The sequence below is a fragment of the Netta rufina genome (assembly GCF_964035555.1).
Source record: "Netta rufina genome assembly, chromosome: 2".
Lineage (NCBI taxonomy): Eukaryota > Metazoa > Chordata > Aves > Anseriformes > Anatidae > Netta > Netta rufina.
The window spans coordinates 86527323-86540930 of NC_140124.1; the positions used below are offsets into that span (position 1 = coordinate 86527323).

General features: G+C 39.9%; 1 protein-coding gene across 6 annotated transcripts in view; it reads right to left on the bottom strand.

Annotated features, from left to right (window-relative positions):
• GRB10 (growth factor receptor bound protein 10) overlaps window positions 1-13608 on the bottom strand; it is a 149848-nt gene that overhangs the window by 9468 nt on the left and 126772 nt on the right. For all 6 annotated transcript variants that reach the window (XM_084282541.1, XM_084282536.1, XM_084282539.1 and 3 more), the window contains 6 exons: window positions 12346-12461; window positions 9493-9567; window positions 5774-5911; window positions 5041-5151; window positions 3324-3422; window positions 9-86 (listed from right to left, as the gene is read on the bottom strand). In XM_084282541.1, the coding sequence (XP_084138667.1) occupies window positions 9-86; window positions 3324-3422; window positions 5041-5151; window positions 5774-5911; window positions 9493-9567; window positions 12346-12461 (617 nt within the window). The remainder of the gene's footprint in view (window positions 1-8; window positions 87-3323; window positions 3423-5040; window positions 5152-5773; window positions 5912-9492; window positions 9568-12345; window positions 12462-13608) is intronic.

Here is a 13608-nt window from a genome sequence, read left to right on the forward strand (position 1 = left end):
TTACTTACTACTGGAGTGGCAAAGTGTGGAAGCATGGCTTTTCTCTGCTGGGGAATTCTGTAATTCTGATAGAGTAGCATTCCATACTGCCAACAGAAATGCAAATAAACTGTTATTCAAAGGTACACCCTAGGTAAAAAATCTGTAGTGATTCCATAACACCACTTACATTGGAGCAAGATGCTCTCGGTTTATTTTCATGATCTGAAGCTGTCCCAAAGCAATTTGCATTGAGTCATGGTGATTGGCAGGTGGCAATAGAGCAGTAAACATGCACAAAAACTTTATTTAGAAGACAGCACTTTTACAAGCCTGAGCAAAATACACAGCTCATTTCTGGCACTCTCAACTGTCAACATGTAATCCTTACACAATACAAGCTTTTACTCAAGGTACAAATAAAGAGACTAACTCCTCTTCTTTTAACCCTCTAATAATGTGAACTTTAAAAAATCTGCATTAGAAGATATGAGATAATACAAAGATGAAGTCAGTTTTCATAATGATATAAGATAGGAAGCTTTCTAATTCACTATCTGTTTTAATACATTTGAACACTTTTGATATTTTTCCCATCCTTATACAGTGAACAAATTAACAGTCATGTTCCTCCTTAAGCAAGATGAATTTTAGAAACACCAGTAGCTAAGATGGTAGGAAAACACCTACTGAATGCCTTCCCAAGAGGCACAGTGCTGAAGTGTATCAACACTGCTCTTACCAAATGCCCTAAGTGAAGTAGCATACCCAATATTGTAAACAAGGTAATAGCAAATGACTATGGAAACCTAAACCTGTAGGTAAATAAAAAGGAGGGTCATGGCCACAGCCTTGAGGCACAGCCTTAATTTTTCCCTGACTACACACCTTTGATCATCTTTCAGTGCTCCTTAAAAACAAAACCTTTTATTTTCCTACTGTTAAGTGCCTGAGGGTGCCTCTTAGATGCCAGCATACAGGAACGTACTGCCATACAGCGCTGTGTTTGCCACAGGTAGCACTGCAAAGAAAGATTTCTCTGAAAGATGCATGTCTGCCTGTCCAGAATGAATAACTAACTCTGTACACTGGGGAGCTTCTTCCTTGCCATTCAGGATCATTAGTGCCTTGACTAGTGAATGCTTATCTGTGTAACTAAAGTCATCATTTCTTTAGAGCATCGACATCTTCAAGGCACAAGTCACTACAATTAGCCAATCCTCTGTATGACCAGTTTCCCCACAATACAAAATTACGTGTAAATCAGAAAAAAAGACAGCTGTGAAGACGCATTTGGAAGTGACTGGAGAATACAATTCTTACCATATTGTTACAGTATATTAAATTTGAGCCAAGACAAGTCAATACACCAAAGATCCAGACGTATCAACTGGAAGTATCAAGGCCAACAGAAGTATCAACTTTGCAGAAATCAAATATGCATTTTGTAACTGACACTGTTTCTTGCATCCTGGCCTACACCTGAAATACCTATGGCCAGTGCACATTCTTTGTAACAACTTAAAAATAGGAATTTATGTACTGCAATTTATAAAGAATCTCTTACAATTAAACGAGGCAATATTTGGAGATCATTTAAAGAGATTTGCGCTGGTTCGGAAGATGACCACTCAAGGTAAATGGAGAAAAGGCAGCAGACCTAAAAGTTGTGCTTTCATACCTGCCGGCCTACAAGTCTAACTTGTTTTCCCTGTATTTACACAGTTTTGCATGATAGCCTACCCAAGGAGAGGAACGGGTAATTGTAACAACGATTTGTCACATCTTGTGCCTGGACTAACAAGACCAAGTTTTGAAAGGTGCATGGGTGGGGGATTCAAGATGTTCATGCAACACTGGCAGTCTCTGGAGCTCTTCCTAGTCCGTGCCACACCTGGAGCAGGAAGCGACAAAACCTTGCACTTGTTTTGAGGCACCTGCTCCCCTCAGTGCCCAGGTCACAGTGTGGGAGCACACCTTCAGCAAGGGGTCCTGCAACACTGGTGGGAGGGAGGGCATTGTGCTGGAGAGCTCAGGAGTGGAGCACAGCACAGCGACTGCTGATGCGGCCTGCTGCTTAGGCAGGAAAGGCCATTGCAGTCATTTGGGAGAGACAGACCAAGCAGACGGAGCCCACGCTGGCCTCAAGACACATCCAGACGTAACCTCAAAGCTGCGCCCCCATCCCAGTGGCTTGCTGGCAGTGCTCATGATGACACATCCCATCTTGGGCACAGCCTGGCACACGGCAGTCCCCAGCAGGACACGGTGTCCTAGCAGGGCCACATCCTGGCCTCATCCCTGCCACAGTGCCTGGGCCTGGCCCTGCTCCCTGACATACAGCAAAGGGATTTTTTGGCCGGCCCTTTCCAAGGGTCTGGAATTATGAGTTTACTATAGAGAGAGCCAAAGCTGGCTGAGCTCAAGGTTTTCATTCCTATTTTGGTGGATGTGTATCTAGTACTGGGTACCGCAGTACCAGTTCGTACATGCCTGTATTTTCTTATTATATTTTCTGCGTTAGACTGACACAGAATAGTGGAGAGCAGGATAACTGCATGGAAGAGAAGTGAGATTTTAATGGGTAACACATGAGAGAGCATGTGCCCGTATTTCATTTATTGTATTTTTTTGTATTCCCTTTAATATGAGGGAGGATTAAAAAAGGTATGAAGAAGGAGGTGATAGTAGTTTTCAAAGCAGCATCTTCAGGGATAGACTAAAAAAAGAAAAAAGAAAAAAAAAAGCCTTCTGTATATTTCCCTACAAAGATCAGGAAGTTTGCTGCTTCAAAGAACACAAAATAATCAACTTTCTCCTCAGTTCTTCCTATTCTGATTTTGTTTCAAAAATCTTGTGAAGCATCCTTCCATGTTATCAAGAAATTTCATTCTTTGCTCTCGGATATGAATAACTTTCACCCAGGGACAGCATGGCTTATTTTTGTTATTTGTTTTGAACTTGGTTTTGAAACTTCAGAAAACTGAAAAAAATGCAGATGCTGTCGATAGCACTCTGCTCTAGCTGAGATGTTCTCTTGCCATTACCAAAATGTTTTCTTTATGATACTTGCAAATACCTTGTTAAGCAATTTTGTCAGTTCATTCACATATCATAAATTTGACTCAAAACCTGAAAGTATACTTAATTCACATGTGCAAGGGATTCATCTCAGTGCTGTGCTTGAAAGCTCTGGAGGGACAGATCTATCTGGCGTTTTGCTCTTGTCCCTGTTGTTTTAGAGGCAGATAATGCTTAAGAACATATAGGTATTTTCTGACAAACAAAATGACAACTGCAACTTAACTACAGGTGTAGTTCTATTCATACAAGAAATTTGATACCTTGAGGAGTCGAAACGCAGTCATCCAGCACGTCCTGCTTTGCTCATCTTCAGCACACAACAACCTCAGTTCCTTTGTTTCATTTCTCACTCTGTTGGGCTATAAAGCATTAGAAGGAATTCAGCTACATTCAGTAGAAAACCAAAACCAATGAAATTTTCCTGTACTGTAAAAGCAGCTACAGTATTCATCTAAGAACTGGTCAGAGAAAGCTCATATCACCCTGAATTGAAGCTCAAAGGAAGCTGAACATGTTTTGAAAGAAATCACTTTCTCTGATTGATCCAGTAAGATAAACTTCAGTGCCCTAAAATACTCTTGAATGCTTGCAGTTTGTAGGAACAAGGCAGTCAGGCCATTTCAGAACCAGAACCAAGGCACGTACAATTTCTTCTTTAAACTGTGAGAACTTTTATTAGCCCCAGTTGCAAGCTGGAGACCAAAAGCTTCAGTAACTGATCCTAAGCTGCACTGAAGCCTCACAGAATCAGATCTCTCCCTTCCATACCCTCATTTTGTTTTACCATTTTATCATTTTCCCCTAAAGTCATTGCCCTCTCTGGAAAATCTCCTGCAGTTTCAAGTTTTTTCTGCTGTTCATGTTGAGATTTTTACATAGTTCCCCAGCACTGCTGACCATACATGAGTGGCCAATATCTGTAGGGAAGACAATTGCCTTTGTCCAGAACAGCCAAGAAATGCCTACATTGCCATGATGCCGTACTGCAGAGAGAATGACTGGACTTCCCACTGAGTGCTTTCTCAGATGTCTGCTTCCATCAGTTCAAGATCTGTGCTGCAGCCAGTCTCTACTGTGAGACAAACCCATATTGTCTAGCTCTGAAGCAGCTGCTAGGAAGGTGGCTACTTCATTTCTTCATAACACCAGCTCATGGCCTTATTTGCTTGTCAGAAAGAGAGATGGAGATTTGAAGTAATTATTTATTTATTTATTTATTTATTTTACTGGCACATCAGTGATAGTACATAAAAGGAACAGCTATGGATGCAATCTAATCAGGAAAAAGATAGCTTACTCTGCCACACCTTACTCTTCTTCCTCTATGGGAATAAGCTGTGTGAGTATATGCGCATACTAGGGAAAGAGTACCTGTAAGGGAGGCAGTACTGATAATAAGCCTAATGCTAAAATTCCAGACTTCTACCTGATCTGATTGTTCTTGCAAAAAAATACAATCCTATCCATCAGCACAATGGTTCTTTAAATCCTCAAAGACAACTGCTTATTCTTATTTCCATTTTCCATGACAATCCTCTATTTTAAAGAAGAAGACTGCAAACCTCTGGCCTATAGTAATGGTACAATTACACCCGATCAGATCTTGATCCTTGTTGCTATATAGTTTTGGTGCTCACTGGCCACAGAAACTTTGCTGTTCAGTCAGAGTACTAGGAAAAAAAGATTTCATCTGTGAGGTGAACCAAGGCCATCTGACAGGCACACCATGCTTCTGCTCTGAGCTGATCCTGCTCAGAAACTTCCCAATCCAAAGAAGCACCAGACAATGTGCTAAAAGTGTCACATAAAATGATGGCAAGATTCACAGGACATGCCTGCCAAACGAAAGACTTTAAAGATCAGGTCTTCCTGACAGAAATACTTGCAGAGTTTTACACACAAATCCCATTGAGCTGGGCTGGGTCTGAGCTACCAACACCATCCTGCACTCTGGAAGAACTTCACAAGAAGATTTACCTTTATACAAAATCCATACTCTGCAGGTGCATTGTACAACTTCTTGCCTGCTATCAACGAGAAGATATTGCTGTCTTCTAGGTCAGCCAACAACTGCAAATGTCTTGGCTCCTGCGGAAGTAACGGGATACAGTACGTGTAAGAATAAGCTTCTGGAACACCTTGCTGCAAGCTTTGCAGTCTCTAAAGACCAACATCCAACAGAGGGCAGTGTATGAACGCTCTGCTCCTCTCAGACAGCCTGAAGTGGACATTGCACATTGCCTTTCAAGTATCAGCCTCCTATCCGAAGGCGTTTTATACGGGAAGCTGACAAAATACTTATTCAAACACATTGAATTGGAAATGGCATAACCTATTTCATTGCTTCTGGGAAATATGAAAATTAGATAATGCAAAACGTTGTTTAAAGTATCATTTAAAATAAATTCATGAACAACATGTTTAGAGAGTATGATTTCTCTTGCTAACCTTGTTAAGGTGACTTCAGCAACGACAGTTCTGCTGTCTGGCTAGTATGATTTTATTATATAACAATATTACAAAGCTATTGTCATGCACTGAGAGCCCAGGACTTGTTTTCATTCGATCATGGCTTGCTTATCCTTCCCTATGCAATAAAAAGGGGGAACACTTTGTGCAGGTATTTAAAAGAAAGAAAAAAAAAAACACACTGTAAAAGAAGAAAATCCTTTCTCATGCTAGTAATGTGCAACTTCTTTTTTAATCTTACCTTTGAAGTTCCTTTTGTAGAGCAATAAAGTCCTGATCTCCTCAAACACACATACAATTTCTTCCATGATTTCCTACCCAGCTCTTTCACATGCAAGAAACCTTGTATTTCAGGGCAGCTACTGGAGTTTAAAAAGTTCTGTTGGAGAGGAAAATGTAAGTGATGATTGTGTCCTACACATTTATCATAAAATTGGCACTGTATTTGCAGAAAAGAGAAGCAAATGGCAAGTCATTTCACAGACTTTGGCCACGGTTTCACATTATGCTTAAAATGACCTATGTGTTTAAACTGATTTACAACCACAATGGATATTCCTTCTCCTCCCCTCACATCTGTCTGGCTAACTCTTCCTGTCACCTCCCTGGTGTCACAACTAGCAATTTTAGTGACGCAAAGCCAGCTGAGCTACTGTCCAAACTGTCCCCAACCCAAGTAGACTTGTCCTGACAGATAAATGAAGTATACCAAGACATCCAGCCTCTGCTCACTTTTGAGGGGAGGTAATTCAACTGCACAGCCAGGAGCACAGGACAGCAGCCCTTCAGTGGCAGCTGCAGGCAGGTTGGTTTGAATACAGACACGAAACAGGAGCCTTAAATAGGGCGTTTCTCAGGCAGAATTCCTCTATTTATTCCAGTGTACATCTCTCTAGTGCTGTAAAAACAATCAGTTCAAGTTTATGCACTGACATTTTCCTGTTTTCTGTGTGGATACTTACATCTCCAAAAGGCTAACCATTTATCTGTATCCCCATTCTACTTGTATTTGGCCCACAGGGACACAAAGTAAGCTTATTAATTCTTTGAAGAAAACAATGCCTCGCCACAACAATTCTGCCAACTAGTCTAAATTGGAAGCATTGGCCAAAATCTGCAACTTTATCCAGAAGTTTTAGAATGGGAACAGCCTACTGCAGGATTTCCCACACCAAAGTCCTGTACAGTACACATGCACCTGCCCCAGGACAAGACGTAAGACAGACAAAAGAGTATTTAACTCAAACGGAAACTTGGAGCAGTAAAATAAATGTCAGCAATTAGACTACGCTTCCAGATCCAGAAGTATGTAAGTTAAGTTCTTGACATAATTAGAGGGATCACATATGGAATCATTTGATTTGCAATACGTCAAAGGAAGGAAGTAATAACTATGGTTAGCCAGCTGATGGATTGTTCCCTTGCTGCAGTGGGCTAGATTTTTAAATGACAGAGGGCTTAGTAAATAGGTTAAATACCAAAATCTTAATAAATTCAAATAACAGGAAGAAAAATCCATAAGCGTAGTTGGCCTAGATGCCTCTGAAATTTTTGGAAATTGTATTACTTGGTGGACAATGCTAAAATAAAACAAAACCAAAAAACAATGCACTTTCTCAGAGTTCTTAGCTGCATTAAAACGTAACTGTTTTCCATTCTTCCCCCAACATCTTACCTAACGGTTCGGAAGAGAATAGTCACTTTTCCTGCTATTTGTACTACAAACCTACTTCTTAACTGTGAAAGGAAGAGACAAAGGGAGAAAATATTCTCTCCAGAGAGACAGATAAACTATACTCCAGCTAGTTGAACCAACAGTAAACTAAGATGCATGCTTTTTGCATATCTGAGCAAGACTGACACTAGAGAAAACAGACACCACCATCATTAATGCTGTTGTTAAGACTAGAAGTAATAGCTTTTAATGCAGTACATATTTGACATGATGTTTAATGTCCTTTCCTATTTCCTGTGTAATTAAAAAACCAGTGCACTCACTCCATGTCTGAGGTAGCCTCAGATGCAACATGCTTAATGATGACTAGACTGCAGGAAGTTTACCTTCAACAAATTACAACTGTCACTGAAATTATGACAAAATAGTTGTATGGTTTTTAAAAAGAAAAGGGTACTTAATATAAATGCGTTAAGTAAGATTGATATTTACAGTTATACAGTAAATGAAAGAGAATGTATCCATCCTCTTTGCCCAGCTCTCTCGCACTGTTAACCTCCATGAGTCACGCTTTTTCAGGACGGTACCTAACTGAACCTTCCCAGAAGCAAACTCTTATATTTCACAATGCTGTATGGTTTTCCTTTCACTACTGACTAACTTGCACTATGTTCCACATTTTTTCCTCTTCAGAAACGTCTTACTCTTTTATGGAGTCACACTTCTTGTGTAACAAGCAAACTTGAATCTCCACTTATACTGCTGGACAAAGGGTCCAAGGGACCTCTAGTCCTACCAGGCTGTGGAAATGCCTGTTTGTACCACTTTGGGTTCCTGATTACCACCAGATTTTAGATAAAGCAATGGAAAGAGTGCTTGCCCATTCCAAGTGCTTTCTCTCTGTCTGGCCCACTTCCCTGCAGATCATCCAGACCGAGTAAGTAGGCCATGAAGTACTTGCGTGGCAGTATGAGGGAGAGGTTCCTGCTCTATAAGTATTTAACGTGCCATGAAAAGCAGCGTCCCAATTAGGGAAGTACGAGTGCAAAGTTGACCAAGGGCATTTAACTTCGTTGCATGTGACTTTCATTTTTAATTCCAGGAACTGGTTCGATTTTTGTTTCCCAAACGAAAGCGCACGCAAACAGTTTAAACTCTTTTTGGTGAACCTGGAGCCAGTGTTTAATAGATTCTGAAGTGGTTACAGGTCAAAATGAATGCATTAGTTCAAAAGACAGTAGAAACTTGTTTTAATTAAACAGATAGTCAATGAGTATTTGCAAATATGCAGAATGATAGAAATCAGGCTAAAATCTGTTATTTGTATTTGTACTTTCTTTTTATGTTTGTGCTTTCTGCTTTATGATTTTCCTGCGTTATTCATAGTACTGTCTTCCAGGTATCACTCTATTATACTCTTAATACAGCCCTTAACAATGTGTTTTTATTTGGCCTCAACACATCTGTGAGCTGAGCAAATGACTAAGGTGAAAAAGATTTAGATGACGGGTTTTAGATTGGCATGCTTAAATTTAAGGTTTAAGTGGATGAGACACTGGCCAGGGAGGCAACCCTGCAGCACCATCCTTAGAGGTCAGCCAACTGCACCACAGCTCCTTCATGAGCAAGCATGGAACTGTGCAGTAGCATCAAAACGTCAGTATTAACTCAGGGACGTGCCACTGCCACACAGATTACACAACTCTACCAACATACATACATAAGGTACACACACCTGCAATTTAACCCGGGGAGCTTCAAGCATTTACTCAGGAAACAAATGATACATCTAGATTTCTGTAACTACCTGCACTTACTTCATTTACTTCAAAAAAATACCTGGCATGTCAGACTTGTGTCTGAAGTACAAACTAGGACCTCTACCTGAACTAATGAAAGAAATCAGCAAGGGGATGGCAGCCACTAGCACAAAAACACTAGAGAAGGTGAGAAAGAAAGTTCTTTTGTGTCTTTAAGTGGACAGGACAGCATTACACAGAAGTGGCTGCCACTGGCTTCCTGTAGAGTGGTTACCTGAAAAAGCTGGATAATAATGGAACAAATACTTATGAATATAGCTATGAACACTTCCTGTTTGTAACTTACACCTCAGTGCCCCTGGGTTAGACCTCTGTCAGATATTTTCATCGTTAGTGACATATGCTAACTAACTACGCTGGTCTTTCTCCAATCAGCTATTTCCAGACCACTGAATTCTCCCTTCCTTCCCCTCAACCTCCCCCCTCTGGTTCCAAAACCTTGTGCATATAGATAACTTACAGTACCTGCAAAAGTTGTGACTGGGGAATACTGCCATTTGTTTGCTGGCACCAGGCAACCATTTGCTCAGGAAAGAAATTCTAGAGACAAAAAGAAAAGACAAGTTGAAGTCATGCTATATATTGAACACTTTTATATAGAATCAGTGGAATTTTCTTCCAGTCAATTTTGTGAAATTATCATTCTTAAATCAATTTGGAGATCCCCTTTTAAAGAAAATAATGCTAGAGCTTTCAGGTGAAATTCTTCCTTTCCTTCTGCTCAACAAAAGCCATAAACCACGAGGCAGAATTTGGATTTTTAAGTATCAGGTACACAGTATTTCATAAGTGCATTTTCTCAATGCTTCCTCTTCTCCTAAGGGCTTTTTTTTGATCTCTAACAGCCTTTACTTTCCAGGGAAGGAAAAGAAGAATGATCCTGCAGGTTGGGCGCTCAATGACTCCTTGCTTATTGCACATTCTGCCACCAAATTTCTTGGTTTCCCTCCCCCTCCAGGAAGGCTGTTTGGTGAACAAACTCTTGGTAACGCCACTTGCCATGTGGAAGATGCAGAGCAGGAGAAATAATGAGGTTTCTCTACATCACAGAGGGGTAAACAGGATGAAAAAGCATTAAAAGGAATCCCAGGTGGGGATGCCGCAGGATCTCCAGCAATCACTTTTACCTTTGATTGTACTCTCCTTTTATCCAAAATACAGTTCTTCAGTGCTGCATCTGCCTGAACCTCAAACCTGCTCAGTTCCATCGGAACGCTCCCCATGAATTGCCATTCATGGCCTTTAATTATGAGAAAGAGCTCATGTGTGACTGTTGATGCTTTCACTTGGTTGTTCAACAGTCATTTATACTCAGGACTTCAAACCCTTCAATCTGTCTTTTGCAAAATCTACTCCTGTATGTTGTTATTTCAGGGCAACATAACAGAGCCTGGTATTTTTTCTTGTAATGATCAGTCAGCTACATGTTATAGGAAATGAAATACTAAAAACTTTAAAAGGACATGTGCAATAATTACGCCAGAACACTCTGTGTTGCATTCCCTGCTTCAGATGCTAGATTTGAATAATCTCAAAGCAGACATCTACCTCCTTCTCTCCCATCCTGCCATCACAGAAGAAAATACTGCTTAACACAGAAACAAGGTGCTTCTGAAGAGCTTTTATATTTCAGGCGCTCTATACAGTATCTCATTCATGAATCTTTACATCGCGAAGGTCAGACAGCTGTCTGCTAAACAGATGACTTGACTTCAGTTTTTTTTCCTCCAGTTCTCCTTTTCATTTACCATGTTTAAAAACGCCTATGTAATTCAATATACTGAATTTACTATAGACAACAATTACATTAAATCATTCCTGAGGCATTTAAACATTATCTGAAGCATAAAGACATGCAGAAATGCCTGGCATAAAATAATGACTGACTGTAACAAGATGAATCACAACAAAAATTATTATAGATTAGAACACTCACCACTCTTCGGGCAATATACATTTCAGTCTTTAAGGCATAAAGAGAAGGGCTGAAGAGGAATCACCCTTCTGCCAGGTAGGTTGCACAATGAATTATGAAAGCTAACATTTACAAGCTTCTTTGAGTAGAAACAGTGCCATATGGCAATAACTACTGCAAAAGATAGGAAGCATTTGCATTCTTAAACCCAAAGAATGATTTATTCCCTGACTGCAAGAGCCTGGGACTGAATGCTAAGCATTCTGGGTTTTACTCCCATACTCAGTTATCAATTGAAGTATACCACATTAAACTGATGTGCTAGATGTTATGATACCAAAAATTCTGTAAAGCTGTCAGATGTTCATAGGTTATCACATGGGAAGCTCAAGAGAAGTGCACAATTACAAGCACTCTGTGTACACAAATGTTTCAAGCAGTAAGGCAAGGCATAGGTTCTGAAACAAGCACTAGCAGATGACAAACGTGCTGGGAAGAACACATGCGAGGATGCAGGCTCTGTGCTTTAGTGTCCATGAGGAAAGGAATTAATTTCTCATCTGCGCCAATATCAGCAATGAGTTTTCATGTAACCTCAGGTATCTTTTTCATTCCGGCACCAGAAATGCCAGAGTGACCCAAAATCTGTTCTAACCTAGTTCACTGGATTGTCGCCCCTTCTACTGTCTCGATTGGTTGCACCAACTGACATAGGTTTACATCACTAACTAGCCTGTTCCCACTTAATTGTTTGGATGAAATCTGAAAAATAATCCCCAAATAAGCAACTACACTGGAACCACTACAACATTCTAACCAGTGTTAAGTACAGTTATGATATACAGTACCACTTTTCAAACATGGATAGACATGAGAGGGTGAGTTACTATGATCAGTAAAGAAGACAGAACACACTAGTAAAGCACAGCCATATGGAAGACAATGTTCAACATGCATAATGACAAACTGGAAATTCCTTGTATGTAACAAGTGCTTCAGGGGTTACACAGAGGCGTTTCCTTTAGTACTACCCCAAGAAATTAAAAGGTTTGGATACTGTATACTATTTGATCAATTTGCATCAAATCAAGTAGCTTTGAAGATAATGAGAAAATTGCACTTCTGCTTGGTTACTTGAAGCAATAAAGATTTGTCTGTATTGGTCACTCTCCAACACAGCAATGGCCATTTTGAAACAACTATATTTGGTAACTCGAAAACACTTGAGGTTTTTAGGCTGGGAACAGAGTCCAAAGAATTTAAACATTGGTTAAAAATTCTTTGGAAAGAATTCTGTTTGTTTTTGTTTTTCTTTATAGATCTTTTAAGACCTAACAGTGCCCAGCACTGTTACTGCAATCCATCCCTCTCTGTGGTGTAAACAGCTAAGTAATAAGACTCACCATGGGATTTTTGAAAAATTCGTATTTTGCGTAATTCTTCCTGAACAAAAATTTACTTTCACTTCCCATTGTGGACTCGACTTGAACTATGAGCTCATGATCTTCCAAGCACCTCTCTGTGGAGAAAGAACATAATGTTAACACATGGTCAACCAGCAGAAGAAGCAAGACCAGCTTCCAAAGAGTACGAGTAAAACAATTCAGTGCAATTCCGCTACCTTTTATGAAGTTAACAAAACATTTTATAGCTTTCAAAACATACTGTCATAAGGTGTTTAAAAGAACTAGAGCTTAAGCATTACAAAGTTTAATGTTACATGGCAGTGTTCATTAAAGTTCTCCTGCATCAGGGCTACGTATGTATGGACTTCTGAGGAAGGGAAGAACAAGATTTTTTGCGCGCCTCACTGCCGGGCAGTAGCTTAAATCATATGCGCTAATCTCTTCCTCGGTATTTGCTGTATCTTGTGGAACTGGAAAGATTTTAGGGGACAAGAAGTTGTGGAAAGGCCACTGTTAGGTCTTGAGCTAGCATGGAAATACAGTGTCCTATTTGACCACACTCTATAAAAATAGTTCATTTCAAGGTGAACTTCAGGCCTTTATTGTAGAAGCTAGACAATGGGGTTTATTATGAAAGAGGTCACAGGATCTACTTTACAGGAATACTGACAGAGACAAATGTTTTGTACACATGACAGGGCAATTTTCTGCTCTAGATTTGGTTACAAGGTAACTCCCCATAACCACTACTTCTTTGGTCAAAAGAATGACACATCAAAGCATGAACAGATAGCTTAACAAATCCAATTCACTGAAGGCAGTTACTTAAAAGAAGGCAACTAGCCTAAGTGTACACTGCTTAATGAAATCATTAGCTTGGCAAATCTTCAAAAGTTTCTAAGAAAATATGTAGGTATTTTTCAGAAGTCTAATAGTCAGAACTTTCATCTCATTTATAATAGGGAATTAAAAATGAGGTCAAACAAAAAATAACTTTCACAAAGCCCTATCCAAACCCCATACAACTTGCTGGCCAAAGAAGTTCGGATAGTCCCTGCCCTGCTTCCCATTCCTGAGGAATCCTTGCATTTGCATGATATGAAATGCCAGGCTGCCACCCAGGTTATCTTGGGGTATTTTCTGGATACAGAGCAAGCAGAAATTGGCATCTCCAAAAGCAGCAAGTTCTCGAAAGTCACCTGAATTATTCAACTAGGCAAATTGACATAAGTTCTTTGAAAATTTAACCTCTCTCTGAAT